General features: G+C 37.1%; 2 protein-coding genes across 3 annotated transcripts in view; both read left to right on the forward strand.

Annotated features, from left to right (window-relative positions):
* Nucleotides 1-24,626, forward strand: part of SUGCT (succinyl-CoA:glutarate-CoA transferase) — a 771,296-nt gene that overhangs the window by 312,847 nt on the left and 433,823 nt on the right. The gene's annotated exons all lie outside the window — the stretch shown is intronic.
* LOC100946554 (ribosomal L1 domain-containing protein 1-like) lies at nucleotides 15,777-17,957 on the forward strand. Its single transcript, XM_012809979.2, is given in 3 exon segments — nucleotides 15,777-16,177; nucleotides 16,180-17,190; nucleotides 17,193-17,957. Coding segments are annotated over 3 exon segments (1,440 nt in total). The 5' UTR covers nucleotides 15,777-15,846; the 3' UTR covers nucleotides 17,291-17,957.

A 24,626-nucleotide genomic window follows, 5' to 3' on the forward strand; every position in this document is an offset into this window, starting at 1 on the left:
GAGATCTCATCATATTGAGTATTGCCCTTAACAAATATAAAGTGGCCATCTTTATCTTTGGTTACTTTTGTTGGTTTAAAACCTATTGTATCTGTGAATAATATTGCAACACCTGCTTTTTTCTGCTTTCCATTAGCCTGGAATATAGATGACCATCCCTTCACTCTGAATCTATATTTGTCTTTTAATGTAAGGTGAGATTCTTGTATACAACAGATGTCTAGTCTGAGTTTCTGTATCCAATCAGCCAATCTGTGCCTCTTTAGAGGACAATTTAAGCCATTCACGTTGATAGAAATTAGTGATAAGCCTGGTAAAATTTTGGGCATCGAGTTGTTTGAAAGTCCAATAGATATTTTTAATCCTTTTGGCATTGTGGAAGTTGGAATTTGATCAAAAGTTTCTGGGTAGGTTTACTTTTGTCATGGAGGATTGCACTGGTCATTATGGAGGATAGGTTTGCGAATTTCCTGGAGAGCTGGTTTAGTTATAGCAAATTTCTTCAACATGTGAATGTCATTAAAGTATTTAATTTCTCCATTATAGATGAAACTCAGTTTAGCTGGATACAGGATCCTTGGTTGCAAGTTATTTTGTTTTAGGAGATTAAAAGTCAATGACCATCCTCTTCTAGCCTGAAAGGTTTCAGCTGAGAGATCTGCAGTCACCCTAATACTCTTCCCCTTATAGGTTATGGTTTTCTTACGTCTGACTGCTTTCAGAATTTTTTCTTCCATCTTAACTTTGGTGAAGTTAATTATGATGTGTCTGGGGGATGTCTTTCTCGGGTTGAGTTGTGTTGGGGTTCTGAAACTATCTGCTATCTGAATTTCAGAATCTCTTGGCATGTCTGGAAGGTTCTCTTTCATAGTTTCATAAAGAAGAGCCTCAGTGTTTTGTGAAGCAACTTCATCACCTTCAGGGATTCCTATAAGGTGAATATTAGTTTTGTTTGAATTATCTGAGAGCTCTCTGAAAGTGAGATCTGTTTTTGCTCTCTATTTCTTTTGATCTTTGAGCTCCTGAGCTTCTTCAAAAGCTTTCTCTTCAAAGTCAGAGATCTTTTCTTCTGCCTGTTCTACTCTTTTACTGAAGGATTCCACCTTGTCTTTCAGATCCTTGAGTACTCCAACCTCTTGTCTCAGTGTTTCAAATCTTTGATCATTTTATCTTTGAAGTTATCTTTTATCGTTGAGTTCTTGAAACGTCTTTTGAATAATTTCTTGAGATATCTTTTGAATAATTTCTTGAACTCCTAATTCCTTACTTTCTTCCATTGTGTTAATCTTATTTGCTATCTACATTCTGAACTCGATTTCTGACATTCCAGCCATTTGCTTGTGGATGGGGTCTTCAATTGCATCTGCCCCATTTTTCCTTGGGGGAATTGATCTACTCTGGTTATTCGAGTTGCCAGAGTTTTTCCGCTGATTCTGCCCCATGCTGAGTTTACCTTGTTTGGAGGCCTTATCAGAACGATTCAGTTGGTGGCTTCTTCTGGTTGCCCAGAGAGACAGGCAGAGTGTGTCTATTGTCTTCTTCCAGTTCTCGGGTGCTGGGGCAACCGGAGTGCAGTGCAATGGCGTAAGCTGCACGGGAGTGTGCATGGCCAGATTAGACCTTGTTCAGCCTGCTGGGGCGACCGTGGGGCAGGAGACTGGCAGTAGCCCGATCAGTCCTAGTTCAGCCCCTATGGGGCAACTGGTGGAACAGGGGCACTGTAGTGGCTAGATCAGCCCTAGTTCAGCACCCTGGAGCAGCCAGGGGTTGGGGGAATGGCAGCGTTAGCCCAGGGTACGCGAGCGACCAGATCAGTCTTAGTTCAGCACCTCCAAAGTAGCTGGGGGGGAGTGAAGGACTCCTTCACTGTCGCCCGTTGGACACATGCAGCACTAGCAAGCCCATCTGTGCCCTCCCAACGCGGGAGCCTGGAGTGGGGAACTCTTCCACCTCTGTCCGTGGGACGTACGTGGCTCTAGCAAACAGTTCTGGGCCTGCCCAGAGTGGTAGACCCCTCCACCACCACCTGTAGGGTGCACGTGGCTCTAGCAAGCTGTTCTATGCGCACCTAGCTTGGGTGCCTGGAGCAGGGAACTCCTCCCCTGACCCCCATAGTGTGTGCGTGTCTCTACCAAGCTGTTTTGGGTCTACCTGGAACGGAGGACTCCTCCTCCACTGCCTGTGGTATGCCCGCAGCTCTAGCAAGCAGTTCTGGGCCTGCCCAGAGCAGGAGCCTTGGGCCTGGATCTCCTCTGCCACCCGTGAAGTGTGCGACTAGCAAGCAGTTTTGGGCCTGCCCCGCTCTGTAAGGGCAAAGGGACCCACTCGGCAAATGAGTTAGTCTGGGGAGGTTAATATCTCCTTCCCCACCTTCCACCCAATCACTCATAATCCCCCAGGTCTTTGACCGTATTCACTCCAGTAGGCCACTGCTCCCAGGGTTTATGATTGACAAAATCAGCCAGAAATCTGAGTTCGGTAGGGGGGCCTTGCGTGTTTAAATTAGGCTTCTGTCTGGCTAGATTATTCTGCAAGGCAGAGGTTGCATTCAGCTCTGGGCAGCAGAAAAAGAACAGTTTACACTCAGGAATCAATTCCAGCCTCTGCCTGCCCACTGCCTTTGTCTCAGCTGTATTAGCCCCTGAGGGCTGGTGCTTTACTTACGAAAGTTTTCTGCATTTTGCCTGTGGCTGCTGTCCAGAACCTCTGTTTGCCGAGAGAGACGGGGCTGGAATGGCGTAAGTTTGCAGGTCAGGGTGCCACTGTTGCTGTATTGGCGTCCCCTGGGCCAATTTTCTTCTCCTCACGCCTGTGCCACAGTTGGCACAGAACAGCACTAGCCCTTTCCCCCTCCACTTCTCTCAAGGAGATGCCCAAGAATCTGGATTCATAGATAACAAACCTCCAGACCTTGGAGTGGGTGAGTGGGGACTCCTTGGCGTTCAGTGTTGCAGGTGGGGTAATGTATACAGTTTTATACAGTTTTACAGTTTTATGCGTGGCTGGAGGGTGCCGTGGCACACCAGCAGGGGTAAGAGGTCCAGTTTTTAGGAGGTCTCTACCATGGGAGGAAGTTTGAACTCTTTTTGGTTGTTTACATGGAGTAAACTGCGAGCCCTTGTTGTGGGTGAGGGGACTCCTGTCTGCTTGGTGGTGGATTTTGTATCTTTTGGTTGTATTTTTGGGGTTGCAGCTTGCCTCAGGAAGGTTGAAGTGCTCTCTTCAGTCTTCTCTCTTGACTCTGATCTAAACCATCAGCTAACTTGCTAAACTTCTGTCCTTTAAGCCTCCTTCTGGACAGGTTAGATTTTATTAAATTTTATTCACCCCAGTAGTTTAATTTGTTGTAAAAAAAGTCTGCTTAAGCTAAAAGAATATAACTGGGCTTACCTCACTTCTCTCTAATCCACTATCATAAATCAACGAATTATGCAGATAAAAAGGAAAAAATAAAAAAGGAGGAATTCTTACTATTTGCAGCAACATAGATGGAACTGTAGGTCATTATGTTAATGGATATAAACCAAGCACAGACAGACAGCACATGTTGTCACTCACATCTGGGAGCTAAAAAATGTGCATCTCAAAAAGATCAAGATAGGTTGGTGATTACCAGAGAAAGTGTAGAGGATAGAGGCAATGAAGAGAAGTTGATTAATGTGTACAAAAATACAGTTAGATAGAGGTAAGACCTAGTTTTCAATGAATCAGTAGGGTGGCTATAGTTAATAATAATGTATTGAATATTTCAAAATAGCTAGATCAGAATAATGCAAATGTTCCTAGTATAAAGAAAAGATAAATATTTTGGATGATGAATACCCTAATATGATCCTAACACATTATTTGAACATATCAAATTATCACATGTACTCTTAAAATCTTTATATCTATTATGTATTAATAAACACATTTTCAAAAAATTAATAAGTATAAAAGAAAAGAGGGCAGTTTGTTGAGTGTGGTATACAAAATATTGGCAAGACATTGTTCTCACTCCTTTTAGCCCAATTCCATCCACTTTTCCTAACCCTGTTCAAATACTCAAATGTTCTTTCTCTGGTTGGACATTATTGATGGCAAATACAACATAAATGACTTCTTGCCCAAAGGTGGAAGTCACCGAGTGCTTGGAGGGTTTCATATTCTATCATCCCTTGTAAAGCATTCTCAACCCACAGAATCTTATCCATTAGACCTGAGTCTGTTGCTTTTCTTCACAAGTCACATCAGAAGCTACTCTCCACCAGGCATGATGACTCATTCCTATACCCCTAGCACTCTCAAAATCCGAGGTGGGTGGATTGCTTGAGTTCAGGAGTTCAAGACCATCCTGAATGAGACCCCATCTCTAAAAAAAATAGCCAGGGATTGTGGTGGGTACCTGTAGTCCCAGGTACTTGGTAGCGTTAGGGAAGAGGATCGCTTGAGCCCAAGAGTTTGAGGTTGCTGTGAGCTATGATGCCACAGCTCTCTACTGAGGGCAACAAAATGAGAGTCTGTCTCAAAAAAAAAAAAAAGCCACTTTCCTCTCATAGGTTTCTTTTCTCATAAGTGTGACTAACAAATACACTGTTTCTTTCTTATCAGTGCATCTACTTAACTTGTAAGGAAGATGATGTTTAATTAGGAATTGAAATTTCTTAGTGGCCAAAATGTGCTTTCCAAGTTAAAATTTTTGTTACTACTCAGAGTAATTGCAGTTTGTAAAACTAGCTGATGCTTTTTCTTCTTTCTTCATCCTTCCAAGAGTTGATCAATGACAATAATAATAAGCTGTACTTTTAAGGACAGTTTCTCAGGCAGCATTAGATGGTTTGTTTCATTTAATTTTCTGTTTTTACTAAAATTTGTTCAACCTACATTTTATGTCTTCCATAATTTGTTTTCCTTTTTTGTCATTTTAATATTTTTTTTCCTGTCTAGTTTTCATTATGACTTAGGACATTTTATCCAGTATCTATTCTAACTTTTACAAGTTTTAGTGAAATTTTAGATTCTGTTAAGGCATTTCTTTCTCCTTACTTTCTTTTAGTGAATCCATTAATTTTCTTTTCGGTGAAGTGTTTTTTATTACTTCATCTTTACTTTTGTTAGAGTATCCAGAGTGTTTTCTTTAATTTCATGAAAGCATAAATAAATGCTTTCTAAAATTTATCTGTGTTCTATGTTTATGTTAAAAATATGCTCTTTCTCCCCTACATGTTATATTTATTTCCATTTATAGGATAAAATATTTTTATGGATATTATTTTATCTTTTTATATTTATTCATTCTTAAATTAAAAACATTTTTTCTGACCTTATATTTACCAAAAAAATAGTGTGGTTGGATTATAACTGGGTCCTGTTGGCATTCTCTGAAGTTAGGATCCTTCCTTCAAATCTAAAGTTGAAAGGTTGGATAGCATAAATTTAGATGAGTGACTAAGAAATTTGGAAGAAGTTGGAAATCTGGAACATCCAAGTAGCAAAATTTCTCTCTGATTGTTTTATTCTCTGTATATGAGGGAAACTGTTGTTCCATGGGCCAGCTTTTCATAGCTAGTTTCTTTTACTGCTGGCTTCCCTCAAGAATACTGCTTGGTTGTGTCTGGCCTCCTTCCCGGAGCTACTGTCTACTGTTATAGGCACAAACCCTACTTTAGTGAGGATAGTCAGATTCCTAACACACTTAATCCACTGAAATAAACTACAAAAGGATTAGAGATTTACATGTAAAAAATATATATAAAACTTTACAAGTACTTGAGTAATAGAAGGAAAAACATATACTCTTTGGGCAAGAGAGTGCATTTTAAGTCCAATACAAAGGAAAATTAAATTACTGATAGATATAACTATTTAAAAATGTGCAACGTTTGTATGTAAGAAATATATAAACTATTGTGTAGTATATAAAATATTTATAACATGATTTTATAGTTAAAGAATTCTTATGTATAACACAATTTGCAAATTAATAAGGAAATTATGAAAATCTTAACAGTAAAACAAGCAACACTGAGATGATTAATACAAAAGAAAATACAAATGGCTAATAAGAACTTAAAATAACATTTTAAATTTCATCAGTAATCAAATAAATTATAAAAAAAGAATTATAATTTCCTTTATTATATTTGATAAATGTAAAGAATAGTTAATAATTCTGTATCCAGTTCATTTTGGGAATTTCTCTTTCTATGACCACATTCTTTTTTATGGCTGCATACTATTTCATGACTTGGACAAAACATGATGTGGTCCCCAATTGATGGATAGTATATTGTTTCCATTTTTTGTTTGACATTATAAGAAATGGTACAATAAACAGTCTGTTATATATCAAAAGATGTGGCTATTATATCTATAAAGTTGATTAATAAGAGTGGGATTATTATGACTAAGGAATGGAAGAAACCACAGTAGCCTCTCCTTATTTAGTTTTGCTTTCTATGGATTTGTTACCCATGGTCAACTGTTACCTGAAAACATCTGATGGAAAATTTTATTTTTTTTCTTTATTAAATCACAACTGTATACATTAATGCAATTATGGGGTATAATGTGCTGATTTGATATACAATGTGAATGCTTACATTTAACTGATTAACATAACTATCTCCCACTTACTTATTTGTTGTGGTAAGGCATTTATACTTTATTCTTAACAATTTTCAAATTATCATTGCATTATACACATTAGGTGAGGTCCCTCCAAATACCCTCCCTCTTCCTGGTCTCCCCCGTTGCCTTCCCTCCTCTTTCCTCCTTCTTCCTGGACTATATATTTAATGTTTTACCATTTGTATGAATGTGTATGTGTTGATTTAATAGTAGTATTGAATACATTGGATAGTTCTTTTTCCATTCTTGAGATACTTTACTACGAAAGATGTTCTAGCTCCATCCAGTTAAACATAAAAGATTTGAAGTCTCCATCTTTTTTGCAGCTGATAGGCCTTTGGGCTGATAGGCCTTTGGGCTGCTTCCATGACATGGCAATTATGAATTGGGCTGAAATAAATATTCTGGTGCAAATGTCTTTGTTGTAAAGTGATTTTTGATCATCTGAGTATATACCTAATAGAGGAATTGCAGGATCAAATGGTAGGTCCACTTTAGTTCCTTGAGTATTCTCCAAACTTCTTTCCATAAAGACCGTATTAGCTTGCATTCCCAGCAGCAGTATAGAAGTGTTCCCTTCTTTCCACATCCCCACCTTCTGTAATTTTGGGATTATGTGATGTGGGCTAATCTTACTGGAGTTAGATGATATCTCAAAGAGGTTTTGATTTGCATTTTCTTGATGATTAAAGATGATGAAAGTTTTTCATGTTTGTAAGCTATGCACCTGTCTTCAGAGAAGTTACTGTTCAAGTCTCTTACCCACATAGGAACGGGGTTATTTGTCCTTTTCTTATTGATTAGTTTGAGCTCTCTGTGGATTCTAGTTATCAGACCTTTGTCAGAAGCATAACCTGCAAATATCTTCTCCCATTCTGAAGGCTGTCTGCTTGCTTTACTTACTGTGCTCTTGGCTATGCACAAGCTTTTTAGTTTGATCAGATCCCAGTAGCTTCAATTGAAGCAATTCATTAGTTTTAAACTGAGCATCATTCTGAATAGCAAATGTTGGGCTGTCCCACTCCATCCCACCTAGGATGTGAATAATTTCTTTGCTCAGCATATCCATGGTTCGAATATACTACTTGCCTTTTAGTCTACTATTAAGTGTAGGATCCATCTGAGTTACCAGCTAGAAAAAACATAGTACATATAGACTTCAGTACTAACCCCTGTTTCAGGCATCCAGTGGATTTCTTGGAACATATCCCTTATAGATAAGAGGGAACTACTGTAATTGCTGGACTTATTTCCAAAAAGATAGCAGCAGTTCACATTTTCACCAACAGTGTATGAAATTGTCCCTTGTGTTACCTCTTACTTTTTCTCTAATAGTGGATATCATCACCTTTTATAATGTTGGAAATTAAACAAAATTGGAAATTGAAAGGAAAAAATATTTAATAACAATGCTATACTAAGTTCAAATCTCTTTATGTTTATTGGTTGCATTTTCTATTCACCTATTTTTGCTTATTTATGCATTTTCTTAATAATAAATGGAGATTCTTTTTATATCAATATTTTCTCAATTAGGTATTCATCTTTGAATATGTTTTTATTTTTTCATTTTTTTTTGTTGTTTCAGGTTAATTGAGGGTACAAAGATAGGTTACAATGTTTGCATCTGATAGGCATATGTTTTTATTTTTTATCTAATCAAATAGTCTGAAATAAGTGCCACTTATAGAATTATATAGACATATAGTTTTTATTTAAGGTTTTGATGAAATTAATTTGTTTTTGTATTTATTCGTCATTTTTGGCTCCCTGAAATAAACCCTACCTGATTATAGTGCCTTATTCTTTTGGAATATTATCTATATTGATTCAGTTTGATAATGTTCTATTGACATCTGCTCATAAATTCAGTAGTGAAATTGGACTGTGATTTTCTGGTTTTGATTTTATTAGATTTTGCTAGTTTAATATTTAAAGAGTGAATTAGAAAACTTCTTGTCTTTTACTATAATATGGAATACTTTAAATAACATTGGAGTTAGAAATCTTTCAAAAATTGGAGGGTTCAACTGTGGTCTGTCTGGGCCTAGTGCCTTAGCAAATAAGGTTTTAATAGTCTTGATATCTTTATCATTAAGAAGTGGTTTATATATTCATTTTCTCTACTTTTATCAGTTTTGATAATTTGTGTTATTCCAGGAAATTATCCATATATTTTAGGTTTTCAAAAATGTCATCATACTCCTCTGACCCCACTTGAATATACTTGTGTTTTTCTCTCATGCCATGATGAAGGGCTCAACTACAACTTGAACTTTACCTTAGGAATGCAGACAATGTAACCTAATCATTTGTACCCTCATATTAATCTCAAATAAAAATAAAAATAATTGTCATAGAGTTCCATACAATATTTTTATGCATTTTTCTAATTTCCTCTGTCTCTGTTATGTCTCTTCATTTTTTCCTAGCCCATTTTAGTTCTTTCTGTTTTCTTCTCATCATACTTCTGAGAATTTATGCATTTTATTATCCCTAGCAAAGGGCAAATTTTTGAATTATTTCATCATATTTTTCAGCTTTTTTCTTTCTTAATTTACACATTCTACTTTTATCTGGTTTATTTTATGGCTTTACTTTAAAAAATTTTAAAATATATACTTGGGTCCATTATTTTCAGTTTTTATTTTTAAAAAATGACATTTAGGGCTATACATTTTTCTATTAGTAAGATTTTATCTGTGTCCTAAAAGTTTTTTATCTGCAGTAGTCTCTTTTTTATTGTCTCATAGATAATTAGTAATTATAGTTTTCATTGCTTTTCTGATCTGGGGATTATTTTAGAAAATATATATCAATTTTCCAAACATTATGTCTATATTTGTCAACTTTTATTATGCTTTATTTTTTTTTTTTTTTGGTTCAAGTATATTACTTTATAAAATGTTTTATGTAAATATTTATATAAAATCTTACTTGTTGATTATATTAATTTTTCTGTCAATTATACAACTCATTTTTTTCTATACATGTACATATTTTTAATGTGTTAACTATGATAGTTTGAAAGATGGGTATTAATCTCTCTGACTGGTTTATCAGTTTATTAGCTTTTGTTTTATTTATTTTCTTTTGTTTATTTAATTTCTATGTTATTTTGCTTCACTAATTTAACATTTACATTATTTAGTCTTTATGTTATATATTTTTGAAGTTAAACCTTTCTCAAAAATTATGCCTATGATCGTGCATAATGCCTTTCTTTGTCATGTTTAACACTTTTACACTTAAATTTTGCCTGTTGAATATTTTTTCTTTCTTTCTTTCTTTTTTTTCTTTTTTGAGATAGTCTCAAGCTGTCTCCCTGGGTAGAGTGCTGTGGCATCACAGCTCATAGCAACCTCAAACTCTTGGGCTTAAGCAATTCTTTTGCCTTAGCCTCCTAAGTAGCTGAGACTACAGGTGCCTGCCACGAAGTCCTGCTATTTTTTTGTTGTGTAGTTATTGTTGTTTAGCTGGCCCAGGCTGGGTTTGAACCTGCCAGCTTCCATGTATGTGGCTGGTGCCCTTCATACTGAGCTATGGGTGCCACCTGCCTGTTGACAATTAATGTTACTATTTCTGCTTTTTGTTTGCACTTTAATAGTAGCTTTTTTTCCTTTTTATTTCAACCTTTTCTTTTTCTATAATTTTTGAAAAGTTGTTTCTCATAAATACCATATATTTAGGTATAGTTTTTAACCTAGTCTATTTTAATGGAAGTATGTAGCCTATTTACCTAGTATAGAAACGGCTATTGTATTTTATTATTTCCTTTTTTACTTTATGATTTACTTTGTTTTTCTAGTTCCTTTTTATTAGATTTGTTTCTTTAATTCCTTATATTTGTTTGTTTAATGAAATTACTATTTATTTCCCTACAACCTTGTTTCTTAGTTGATAATTTGGAAGTTCTGTGATTTCCCATTTCACTAATGGTTATCTTGCTAGTCCTAATACTCAGAAACTAATATCTTTCTTTAGTGTTATACCGAAACAAGTCACTAACTCTACTCCACCAAGATGAGACCCGAGAGTAGAGGAATCGCAGGATCAAATGGCAGGTCTACTTTTGGATCCCTGAGTCCACTGGACTTGCAAGAAACTCAATACCCAAAGTATTACCAGGCTTATCAATACTCTCAATTAATGTGAACAGCCTAAACTGTCCTCTTAAGAGGCATAGGTCAGCTGACTAGAAACAAAAACTCAGGCCAGATACCTGCTACATACAAAAATCTCATCTTACCTTTAAGGATAAATACAGACTCAGGGAGAAGAAATGGGCATCTGTAATCCAGGAAAAAGGAATCAGAAAAAAGCAGGGGTGGTTTGAACCCACTACTTCTGGTATATGGGGTGGGCGCCATACTCCTTTGAGCCACAGGCGCTGCCCTCACCTTTGTTATTTTTGATTGATGATACTATGGACTTTAATTTTCTATTTTTAGTTAGGTTTGCCAAAGGCTTATCAGTTTGTTGAATTTTTCAAAAACCCAACCTTTTGATTCATTGATCTTTTGAATAATTCTTTTGTTTTCGATTTAATTTAATTCTGCTCTAATTTTAGTTATTTATTTTCTTCTGCTGGGTTTGGGGTTAGACTGTTCTTCCTTTTCCAGTTGCTTAAGATGTCCCATTAAATTATTGACTTACTTTCTTTCCATTCTCTTAAGGAAGGCTTGCAATGCTATAAATTTCCCTCTTAGGACTGCCGTTGCAGTATCTCACAGGTTCTTATAATTCATATCTTCATTATTGTTTTGTTCCAAAAATTTGGCAATTTCCTTCATAATCTCATCTATGACCCAGCTATCATTTAGCATAAGGTTATTTAGTTTTCATTTCTTTGTATGAGTATGCAGATACCTGTTATTGGTGAGTTCAACCTTTATTGTGCGATGATATGAGAAAATACAAGGAATAATTTCTATACTTTTAAATTTGCTGAGGTTAGACTTGTGACCTAAGATGTGATTAATTTTAGAGGATGTTCCATGGGCTGATGAGAAGAATGTGATTTCAGTTTTGTTAGGATGAAATGTTCTTAGATGTCTGTTAAATTCAATTGTTGTATGATGAAGTTTAAGTCTAAAATTTCTTTGCTTAGTTTCTTATTGGAGGATCTATCCACCACTGCCAAAGTGGTATTAAAATCTCCAAGTATTATGGTGCTGGAAGATATTAAATTTCTCATGTTTGTTTGGGTCTGCCTTATAAATTGAGGAGCATTCTTGGGTGCATAAATGTTAATAATTGACTTCTCATCTTGTTGACTGTTCCCTTAACAAATACGTAGTGACCATCCTTATCTTTCCTTATTTTTGTTGGTTTAAAGCCTAGTGTATCTGCAAATAAAATTGCCACCCCTGCTTTTTTGTGATTCCTTTTTCCTGGATTACAGATGCCCATTTCTTCTCCCTGAGTCTGTATTTATCCTTAAAGGTAAGATGAGATTTTTGTATGTAGCAGGTATCTGGCCTGAGTTTTTGTTTCTAGTCAGCTGACCTATGCCTCTTAAGAGGACAGTTTAGGCTGTTCACATTAATTGAGAGTATTGATAAGCCTGGTAATACTTTGGGTGTCGAGTTTCTTGCAAGTCCAGTGGACATTTTGAATCTTTTCAGCACTGTGGAAATTGGGTTTTGGTCAAGAATTTCAGAATGAGTTTACTTTGGTGGTAGAGCATTGTATTGGTCATTATGGGGGATAGGTCTGAGGATATCCTGAAGAGCTGGTTTGGTTATGGTGAATTTCTTCAACATATGTATGCCATTAAAGTATTTAACTTCTCCGTCATAAATGAAGTTCAGTTTAGCTGGGAACAGGATACTGGGCTGAAAGTTGTTTTGTTTTAGGAGATTGAAGGTCAATGATCATCCTCTTCTGGCTTGAAAAGTTTCAGCAGAGAGATATGCAGTCATTCTAATATTCTTCCCGTTGTAGGTTATGATTATCTTACCTCTGGTGCTTGTAGGATTTTCTCCTTCATATTAATTTTGGCAAAGTTAATTACAATGTGTCTAGAAAATGCTTTATTTTCATTGAGTTGTGCTGGGGTTCTCAAACTGTCTGCTATCTAAATTTCGTTGTCTCTTGCCATGCTTGGGAAGTTCTCTTCCATCATCTCTTGGAATAGAGTATCTGTGCCTATTGGACCATCCTCTTCTCCTTCTGGGATTATTATGAAGGAAATGTTTGCTCTTTTGGAGTGGTCCCACAGTTCTCTCAGGGAATGATCCATTTTTGCTCTCTTCTTCTCTTCATCTTTGAGCATTTGTGAGTGTTCAAAAGCTTTGTCTTCAATGTCAGAGATCCTTTCTTCTACCTGCTCCATTCTGTTACTAAGTGCTTCTACTGTATTTATGAGATCTTTGAGGGTTGCAAGTTATTGCCTCAATGTGTCAAAATCTTTTGTGATTTTTGTCTTTGAATTCGTTGAATTCTTGAGACAACTTTTGAATTGCTCCTTGAATTTCTAATTCCATCTTTACCTCTATTCTGTTAATCTTATTTGCAATCCAAATTCTGAATTCAATTTCTGATGGCTCAGCCATTTGTTTACGAATGGGATCTTCTGTTGTGTCTCTTTTGTCATTCCTTCGGGGAGTTCATCTACTCTGATTACTCTTGTTGCCAGATTTTTTCCACTTATTCTGCCCCATGATTATTTTTCACCATTTGGCTAGAGAAGCTGGCAAGGTGAAATTGAATTGAGGGCTCCTGGAGTTGTAATTAACCAGCTCTTTACCAACGAACTGGGACTAGTGATTGGCTTTTCCCTTAGAGCTTTACAAAGGTCCCATTCAGAACTACCTGAAACTCTGGGGACCTGCTTGGTATGGTGGTCCTAGATGGCGCTGACCAGCATTCAGCTAGTTTCTGTCCAATCCTAGTCAATCAGTGGCTTTGGACTGAAATCTCAACTGTGGAGATATATAAGCAACTAAGACTCTCCGTTCCCCCCTGCCCACACACAGGTAACAACTGGAAGAGGAGAATCCCACACTCCCACAACAACACAACTAGTACACAACCTTGGTGGATACCTGGGTCATTAGCCCAGGTCAAGAGTTCCAAATCAATTGTCCTGGTCAACACAAACACTGATCAGGTGGGAGAGTTTAAAAGGTCTTCAGCATCTAGGCAGGGGATGTCCACTGGCAGTTCAGTTTGACCCCAGTGGGAGAGTCTGTGGAGCCACCACTACTGTCAGGGGCAGCTCTGCTACTGTTGGGGGTGGTTCCACCCATTTGGGGTACTGCTGTATGCAGGTCACAGGAGCTGGTGGGGAGCTAGAGGGCATTGTCACCGGCCACAAGGGTCATAGGAGCTATACGGGAACCAGAGGTTGGTGCCGCTGACCCCTGACTTTGGGCCGCAAGAGCTGGGCAGGAAACTGGAGGGCCAAGTTGCTGGCCTCGGGGGCCACCTGGTTTGCAGGAGCTGGGCAGGAGTCACTGGCTGGGCAGCAGTTCACAGGAGCCTGGTGGGGAAACAGGCTGCTCACCATGGGCTTCAGAGCCGGAGAGCCAGTAGGCCATGGTCTGGGTGGTTGGTAGCATGGTCCAAGCTATGCTTTTTCCAACATGGGGCACGTCTCTTTCCCCTTGTGACTCCTCGCCTCTATTAAAGTTATAGTTTCAGCGCAACTGCCCCACAGCTCATGAGGTGCCCCGCCCTAGCAGAAATCTGCCAAATGTTCCAGATTTTAAAAGGGGTAGCATTTCAGACTTCCAGGAGAGGGGGCAGGGGTGGATTGGGAGTTCAGGAAAGTAGAGAGAATATTAGATCAACTTTTGGCCCAGGCAAGAGACTGCTTGGACTTGGGGCAGTATCTCTCCATGGAGGGAGTCCCAGCCCTCAGTCATTCTCTCCCCTTTGGTGAAACAATAGGTCCTCTGTTTTCTGCTTGTCTCAAGCCACTCTCCTGGGGTTAGGGGGAGGAAAAGGATTCCTGTCCTCTTTGGAATGAGTTTTGTACCTGAAATTTGTTTCCTTGGAGTTCCAGCTTGTTGCAGCAGGGGTGATGTGAACTTATCAATCTTCTCTGTCAGCTTAGCTTCCCATCTTCTGCTTTATTGGTTTATTTCTGGCCATTATTTCTCCCTCTGGAAGTGAGCCTCTGTGGAAAGCTGGCTTCATTCAGCCATCTTGCCTTCCTCCCAGTCAAACCATATTCAATATGATTCTTGGCAACTTTCTTAAGTAAAATGGATGCTCAGTGAATATTTGTTGAATTAAACATCGGGTGTTTTTGTTGTTTAGATAAGTTAATTTATCACATTTAAGCTAAACAGATGTTTTATAATAGTCAAGCAATGTGATTTGGGATGATTTACTACTCTTTTTCCTCACTATTTTAGAGAATTAATCAGTTGTCAAAAAAAAAAAAAAAATCCTCCCTAAAACACATAATCACTAAGAATCAGTAATACTTTGGCTTGAGAAATTTCCAAGCCAAATACAATAAATATTGTATTTAAATAAAGCATATTCTAGAAATACTAGTTTATAAGTTCTCTCAGTAGATGCTCAATTTTGAATAAATAGACTCTATGATAGAGGAACTATATCATTTTATAATCACCTTAAAAATGAGATGCATTAGGTGCAGAGAGATTAAATACCTTGCCTGGATCACACAGATTTGCAAGTGACAGAGCTGACACCGTAACCCGTGTATCTTCTACTTCTAACCCATGTTCCCAACTCCATTAACAGTTATCAGAGATATAATTTTGTTTTATCTTACTTATTTTTTAAATTTTTGAATATTACTGGTTTATATACATTTTGGTTACATAGTTTATTTTATACATTTCCAAAGTTGTAAGAATGCCCTTCACACAGAATGTGTTCATCATACCCATTATGTGTAATTAACCCACCCCTTCTTCCCCCTGTTCTACGTTCTGGATTCCTATTGAGCTTACTTCCTTATGTGCACATGAGTATTGATTTACTAGTTCTAATTTAGTATTTAGTGCATGTTTTTCCATTCTTGCAATACTTCACTTAGAAGGGTGGTCTCCAGTTCCATCTAGGTTGTTACAAAAAATAGTAGATCACTTATTTATTCTTTTTTTATTGTTTGGGATTCACTGAGGATACAAAGAATTAAGTTACGTTGATTGCATTTGTTAGGTGAAGTCCCTTTTATAATTGTGTCCTGTGCATGAGCACAAAGGTCCCATATGGGGTCTGCGCCCGGATCCTGCACGAGGTGAAAGCGAAATGGAGGGCTCAGCTTCCATGCGGTTGCCAAGCACAGAGGCGACTGCAGCTTCCACCTCAATTCCAGAGGCTCCGAGCGTAGAGAAACAGCTGGATAAAAATCAAATTCGAAAGGCAGTGGAAGCTCTCTTGGCACATTGCAAGACCAGGAAAAACGATAATGGATTCCTTTTGAATGAGAATGAAAATTTATTTTTAATGGTGAAATTGTGGAAAATTCCAAGTAAAGAACCGAGGGTCAGATTGCCCTTGCCTCATGGTATTCGATCAGATTTAGAAGAAATCTGTTTATTTACCAAGGATGAACCCAATAAAACTCCTGAACAGACAGAAGTTTCTATAGAAAGCTTTTGAACAAGCATGGCATTAAAACCATATCTCGGATTATACCACTCCAAACTTTAAAAAAGGAATATAAACCCTATGAAGCCAAGCTCAGCCTTATGAGTAGTTTTGACTTTTTCCTTACTGATGCCAGAATTGGGCAGCTTTTACCCACACACACTGGGAGACATTTCTATCAAAGAAAGAAAGTTCCAGTAGCTGTGAATCTTCTAACCAAGAATTTATCAACAGAGATCAATGAATCTATAGGTGGAACAGTCTTAAACATCTCTAAAAGTGGTTCTTGCAGCACTATACGCATTGGTCACACTGCAGTGCAGATTGAGCATATCATTGAAAACATTATTACTGTCACAAAAGGGCTTTCAGAAAAATTGCCAGAGAAGTGGAAGAGTGTGAAACTCATGTTTGTGAAAACTGAGAGATCGGTTGCCCTCCCCATCTTCTCTTCATTTGTCACCAGTTGGGATGAAAATACCAAACGTTATCTTCCTAAGAAAAAAGTGACAAAGAAAAATCCGCGACGACGTCTTGAAAAACTAAAGTGGAAGAAGAAGAGGCAGCAGGCTTCATCAGTCTTAACAAAAAATGATGCAGCACCTAAAAGTGGTGCTCTGGTGAAGAAACCCGGACCCCAGAAGGAAAAGGGCCCGGGACATGGGAAGAAAAAACGTGGCAAACGTGGCAGAGTCAAAGCCCAACTTAAAGTGACAAACGGCTCTGAAGATGAAGTTCCACAGCTGGTACCAATAGGAACAGCTCCAGCTAAAGAAAATGTAGAGACTCAAAAACATACCGTAGGAAAGAAGTCTTCAAAAAAGAGTCCTGGTCCCACTACACCTCATGGGAAGAAGAGAAAGGCCTTACCAGCTTCAGACACCGTGAAAGCTGCAGAGCCTGAGACTCCAGGTAAAGCTCCAGGAAAGAAGCCAAAAATCAGAGAAGAGGCAGAGAAGGAAAGAAATCTTTTACTGACCAAAAAAGACCCAAGACAGACTCCAAAAAGCCAGAGGCCAAGATCTTTGCTACTTCTACCAAACCTGCAAGAAAAGCTCCCCACACCCCTAAACGATTGCCCAAAGTCCCTCATTCGACCTAGACACTGATTCAACCAGAGGTAACATCCAAGCTACCTGACGAGCTTTTTAGAAATACTCATGTCATGATCCCCATTGTAACCTCCTCCAAATATCAGGCCTAGACTTAAATTTTTTTTTAAACCTCCATATGTAATTCTGATAAATGTTCCTGGGTGTAAGAACCAGTGGTTTGAAGTAAAATCTATTTTGTAATTGTTCTTCTGTGTATTTGCTAATAGAAGGATAAGAGAATGCTTCTGTCATTGTGTTTATTATTAAAGTATAACATTTGCTTCTGAGTATGCATGTTGTTGGCATTCTGAATCTTGTCAGTTTAACTTGAAGGCCTGCGATGCGACACTTTTTCTCTTCTGCTGAGCACTTAATCGTTTATTCTCATGGGCTAGTTTGTGAACATATTCCAAAGTGGGCCAGTGAGGAGCTTGCTGCATGAAATTCCACTGTGGAACATGGGTTTCTTGGTGGGTATTGGTGGTAGTCTGTCAAGTTGATGAATTTTTTGATTACCATGCATATGATGAAGGAAATTAGCATGGAGTCATATATACAGGCTCTGAACTGGATCTTGTCTACTAGGGGTAAGACCACAATTCATCTCCAAGAGCCTTGCCAACTTCCACATTACTCCTCACCTTACAGAGATTTACTTGTATGTGGGAAGTAGACTTAACAAAGTGCACACAAACATCTAGAGTATGGGTCTTGCTCTAGCTCAGGTCTTCAACTCAGTGAGCTCAGGCAGTCGGCCCACCTCGGCCTCCCAAAGTTCTGGAAATACATGCATGAGCCACTGTGCCTGGCCTGTAATGTTAACTTTTTAAATTAGGAAAGCCTCAAAAACAAAAATTGTATGTTACTCTTTTCTTTCAGACTTCTAAAAATAAACATAGATTTAATTTGTTGAAAAAAAAATAATTGTGTCCTGCCCCCAAGAGGTGTGCCATACACTGTGACCCTCCATTTCCCCTCCATCCTCTCCTCTCCTGCCCCTTCATTCCCCTACCCCCCACCTGTATTTGATCATCTACTGCTACTGAGTAGTACTCCATGGTATGCAGAAATTAATCCATTCATGTATTGATGGGCATTTGGGTGGTTTCCTACATTCTTACAATTATGAATTGTGGTGCTATAAACATTCAAGTTCAAGTGTCTTTATGAAAAAATGTCTTTTATTCCTTTGGGTAAATACCTAGTAGTGAAATTGCTGGATCAAATGATAGGTCTACTTTTCCTTCCTTGCGGTTTCTCCATGCTATTTTCCATAGAGATTGTACTAGTTTGCAGTCCCACCAACTATGTTCCTTTCTCTCCACATCCATGCCAGTATTTGTTGTTTTGGGACTTTTTAATAAGATCCATTCTTAACCTGGGTGCCATAGTTCACTCCTATACTATTAGCACGCTGGGAGGCTGAGACAAAAAGGTCCATTGAACTCAGAAGTTCAAGATCAGTCTCAGCAAGAGTGTGACACCTGTCTTTACTAAAAATAGAAAAAATTAGCTAGGTGTTATGACAGGCACCTGTAGTTCCAGCTGCTTGGGAGGCTGGTGCAGGAGGATCACTTGAACCCAGGAGTCTGGGGTTGATGTGAGCTAGGCTGAGACTGTGTCTCAAAACACACACATGCACACACACACGCCCTTCTGACCATTCTCAATGGAATTAAGTGATATCTCATTGTAATTTTGATTTGTATTTCCCTAATGATTAGAGATTTGAAGTATTTTTTCACGACTTTGTTGCCCATAAGACTACCTGCCTTTGAAAAGTTTCTTTTTATGTCTTTGGACCACTTTTAAATAGGGATGTTTGACTTTTTCTTGGTGATTTGTGTGAGTTCTTTATAGATTCTGCTTATCAGCCCTTACTCGGATGTATATAGCATAAATATTTTCTCTCATTGTGTGGGGTGTCTATTTACTCTATTGATTGTGTACCTGGCTGTGCAGAAATTTTAAATATGATCAGGTCCCATTTGTTTATTTTTGTTTTTGTTTTGATTGCTTTTGAGGTTTTCTTAAAAAGTTCTTTTCCAGGCCATTATCTTTTTCCAACATTGTCTTCTGGGATTCTTATATTTTCCCTGCCTTAGATTTAAGTCTTTTATCCATTATGAATTGTTTTTTTAAGTGGTGTGAGTGGTGTGGATCATGTTGTGGTCTTTTACATGTGGCTATTCAGTTTTCTCAGCATAGGGGTTCTTTTCCTCAGTGTATATTTTTATCTGATTTGTCAAAAACAAGATGAGAATATGAAGACGATTTCATCTGTGGGTTCTCTGGTTTGATCCATGAGGTTGTTTCTCTGTTTCTGTGCCAGTACCATGATGTTTTGGTTATTACAGCCTTGTAGTATAGCCTGAAGTCTGGTAAGGAGATGCCTCCTGCATTGTTCTTATTTTGTAAGGTTGCCTTGGCTATTTGAGCCTTTTCTGGTTCCATATGAAGAATAGAACTATTTTTCCTAGCTCTGTGAAAAATGGCATTGTTATTTTAGTGGGAATTGCATTGGATATGTAAATTGCTTTGGGTAGTATAGCCATTTTAACAATGTTGATTCTGTGGATCCATGAGTGTGGTATATTTTCCATGTTTATATCCTTTGCAGTTTCTTTCCTCAGGATTTCATAGTTTTGTCTATAGATCATTTTATAGAAATATATATGACTAAATTGATTTGCCAACGAACTTCCAAAACATATTTATAAATTAATTGCCAAAGCTATTATACAACTTTCTTTTACATTACCTATTCTCCAAAATAATTTTAAAACTCTTCTTCCAAAGAGTCAGCCATTGCTTTTAGTTTCTTTTCAGTTTTTTAAAATGTTAATAAGAACACACTTGCCAGATTTCACTTAATTGCATTTTTATGGTCCAGTCATTAACCTACTGAGAAAAAGCAGTTTAAATGGAAACATTGACACAAACCTCATTACACTGGCTCCCATGTTTTGCTATCATAAAGTATCCATCTTCTATATGCCTGTTTTCATAGGATACTATTGAAAAGGTAATGGAAAATTAATGTTGCAATGGAGAATTTGATTCTGTGTATAATTTTTTTAAGTGCTCCAACACAATGTATGTTTACAACATCAAGGGGTTTATTTGGAATTAAGGTTTATCATAAACTTTATGATAGTTAAAACATATTTTACAACTGGCCACATATTATTTCTGCTCCCCGTTTTCAAGTTTTTTCTCATTACTTTGACAAAATTTTGGTTATGATTCTCTTTGGGCAGTAAAAGACAACTTATAATTATTTTAAATAAGAAACAATGCAAGTTTTAAGATCTCATATGATCAGTCTATCATACTTTCTCTCATAAATTATTTTACATTTGATTTTTAAAGCACTCACTTTCATTGGGGTACATGTTAAATGGTAAAACAGCTGAGTCTGAGATAATCATTTGAAATATTATTATTATTTTGGTCTCACAGGTTTGGGTAGAGAAACTTTCCTGTTTAGTTTTTATAAAAAAACTAGCAGAGTGTCGGGGAACTGAAAGAATTGAAATGATGACAGGAATAGTGGAATATATATAAGCCTGGGAGGTCACTTCTGTACATACACACTTGGTATATATGTAGGTGTGTGGAAAGCAGTAGCTGTGGAAGAATTTCATGATTTCTTTGTAACTCTGTAAGCGCTATCTTACCAATGTAATCATCCTAGATACCAATTTGGAAACTTGAGAAGAAATGAATACTTTTAATATAGATCTTGAGCTTCTATCAGGTTTTAGGTGGTTTGCAGGTAGGAGTTTGTAAGCATTGACCTTTATAAACTATGGAACTCTGGACAAATAACTTAACTTGTAATAATAATAGTTAAGTTTATTGAATCCTATGCTGCTGTTGCCATGCCTATAAAATGGGGATACTAGTAATGCCTAGCTATGAAGTTGCTGGGAGTCTTGAGAGGATTGTCAAAAAGCAAGGATTCAATAAACTTAACTACTATTATTATTTAGCTAGTGAATACATTTGTTTAAATTCTTTCAAGGCAGAATGGCAGAGCAGAGTTTGACAGACTTGGTTCTTATCCTTATTTCTTATTTTACAGTTGCTCAGCTAAGTTGCTGTACTCTCTTCAGGCTGATTTTCTTAAGCATGAAGTATGATATTTGTACGTGTTTTTCAGGCTTCTTACAAGAAAGAGATTATGTATGTAAATTACCAAACATAGAGTCAGACCTAAAAGTAGGTGCTCCATGAATGAGAGCCATTGTAATTATTTTAAAAAAGTACAGTAATAGAGTAAGGACCTTATATCTTTGCAAAACAACATTAGTTTACCTAACAACATAAAGAAAAAAGTCAGTGTTCACAGAAACTCATATAGTTGAACATTGCCTCTCAGCCAAAAGAAATATATTACAGTTTAAGTGGTTGTAAATGCTATGTTCTATTTATACATGATGAAGGTGTTGTGGACCATGGAGCCACATTTTAACTATCATGTGTGTGATGGCTTTCTTGTTTCTGACCTTATAAAATGTCCTCATTTTAAATGCCTCTAAGAGCATGTAAACATAGCCCCAAACACTCAAAATAAAATAATCAAGATCTTGTAGACCAGACCATTTTCTTTCTTTCTTTCTTCCTTCCTTTTTTTTTTTTTCTTTTTTTTTTACTGTTTTATTACATTTATTACAATCTTCCTGTCAGGATTTCATGTTTGATTTTAAACTCGCAGAATTTTATGGCTGGAAGGGACCCGTCTAACACCCTAAATTTATAGATGAGGAAACTGTGACCTGACAGGTTTAAGTGATTTGCCCAAGGCCATGTAGTAAATTAGTGGCAGGATCCTAATCACTTGTCCAGAACATTTAGGGAAGAGAAATGACAACTGTATCCAGACAAAATGGAAGCTTTTCTTCTTTTAACTTAGGAGAGATGGTACTGGTGTTTTACAGAAAGACCCTCAGCATTCAGCTGAGAGGAAAATTTGGGGGCCTGGTACTGGGGACCCTTATCTGGTAGCAGAGATTGGCCCTTGTGAAATTACCTGGATGGAGTCATACACCATTTATAAAGGATATTGTGATCTCAGGTCTCTTCAGGTAACAGTTATCCAAGAATGTCAGGTTGAACCAGAAAGGCAGCCCCAGGAAGGTTTCCAAGTAGAGGGGTAGCTAGCAGATTGAAATCAGAAAAGCAATAGTATATTAGCTCCAGAGAGGCTTTGCTGATGAATTCTTGGGGAAATTGCTTATCTTTCAGTTCTTATGTTTCCTCAATAGTAAATTTAAAACAATACATATATATTATATTGTGCTGATAATCAAATGAGGCAATTTATAAAATGAATTTAGCACTTAATAAATAATAGCTATTAACTATATTTCAAGTTATCAGTCTCTTCACAGTAAGAAATCTGTCACAGGGAGACGAACTCTAACCTTTGAGAAAAGACTGAAGGAATTTAACAGGTTTCCAGAATCCAGCTAAGTCACCCACAACTTAGAATAACATTCTAGTCTGAACAAATAATAGGGGTACTTAGTAGAGATACTGAGGCAGAAATCTGTTCCAGTTCCATGAGTTGGCTAACACAGTGGGTATTTGGTGTTCTTGTAGCACAGAAGCTATTATCAGTGAGACAACAGGCTTTTAGTCTAAGATGAATTTCAATGACCCTATCCTGACTAGATTGAAAGATTATCAGTGAGCTTCCATCCTGGAATCTTTTATAAAGATGACTTATTACATATGACTCAAGTTATTAAAAACTACTTCCACTAAGAGCAAGTTACACAGAATCTGATTTGAATTAAAAATAAAGTACCTCTTTTAATGGGCAGAAGTATCTGTTTGAGGACTTTGTTAATTTGGAAGTTACTGACTTTTGCATCCCTGAAGGCATTTCTACAGATGGAAGACAGCCACATGGAATTTTGGATTTGGATTGCTGGTCCTTAAAATTTTATAACACTACAGAATCTCTGGGTTTATAATTAGGGAAGGTTTATGGAAATAGCAGGGACTGAAGTATGAACAAAAGGTATGGAAGTAGGAAAGTATATCTCTTCTTCTTAAGATGGCATATTTTAGGTTTTGACTGAAACATAAATGTGGAGGAATTATGAATTGTCAATTTGGATGGGCTAATTGAGATTTGAAACTGTGAGAAGTTCCAGTGCTTAGTTAAGGAATTTGGATTCTGTAGATAGCAAATGATGATAATGCTACTGTTGGAATAATACTCAGAATGTTCTATAAGATGGTTATTATTTCTGCTTTGTAGAAGACTTAACTGAAGTTATGTGTTTTGTCTAGGGTCACCCTGCAGAGGAAGTGGTAGAACTGGGGATTTAAACTCAATGGTGTCTGACTTCAAAGTCAATGTCATTATCTTCTTGACTAGTATAGATGTATGTACTATGTTTGTACCTTTCATCTTTCTCTTTAAAAACTTTGACCACTTTTAAAAACTTTAAAAAATTTATTATCTCCGCATTCCTGTCTAGTATTATGAATAATTATTTTTTTATTTTTTTATTAGATCATATTTGTGTACATTAATTCTATCATGGGATACAGTGTGCTGTTTTCATATACAATTTGAAATACTTTCATCCAGTTGGCCAACATAACCATCATGTCATTCTCATAATGTGTTAAGACATTTAAATTAGACATTTAGAAAGATTCACATGTATCCTTATAGGAAAAATCGTAGGTGTGATCCCTGCAATCACCCTCGCTTCACCCATTCTCCCCCCTTCCCTCCCTTCCCTCACCCCTTTCCCGATATTCTTGGACTCCATTTGGATTATAGCTTTTCTATAATAGTTAACAATTACTTTCATAATAGGGTTGAGTACAATTGGATACTTTTTCTTCCATTCTTGAGATACTTTGCTAAGAAGAACATTTTCCAGCTCCATCCTCCTTCGTAAACACGAAGGAGGTAAAGTCTCCATCTTTCTTTAGGGCTGCATAATATTCCATGGTGTACATATACCACAATTTATTGATCCATTCATGGGTCAGTGGGCACTTGGGCTTCCATGACCTAGTGATTGTAAATTGGGCTGCAGTAAACATTCTGGTACAGATATCTGTATTGTAATGTCATTTTTGGTCTTCTCAATATATACCTAGCAGAGGAATTATAGGATCAAATGGCAGATCTATATTTAGATCTCTAAGCGTTCTCCATATGACTTTCCAAAAGGGACGTATTAGTTTACATTCCCACCAGCAGTGTAGAAGTGTTCCCTTTTCTCCACATCCCCTCCAGCATCTGTGATTTTGGGATTTTGTGATATGGGCTAATCTTACTGGCGTTAGATGATATCTCAAAGTAGTTTT

The sequence above is a fragment of the Otolemur garnettii genome, unplaced genomic scaffold (genome assembly GCF_000181295.1).
Source record: "Otolemur garnettii isolate 467f Iridium unplaced genomic scaffold, OtoGar3 scaffold00119, whole genome shotgun sequence".
Taxonomy (NCBI): Eukaryota; Metazoa; Chordata; class Mammalia; order Primates; family Galagidae; genus Otolemur; species Otolemur garnettii.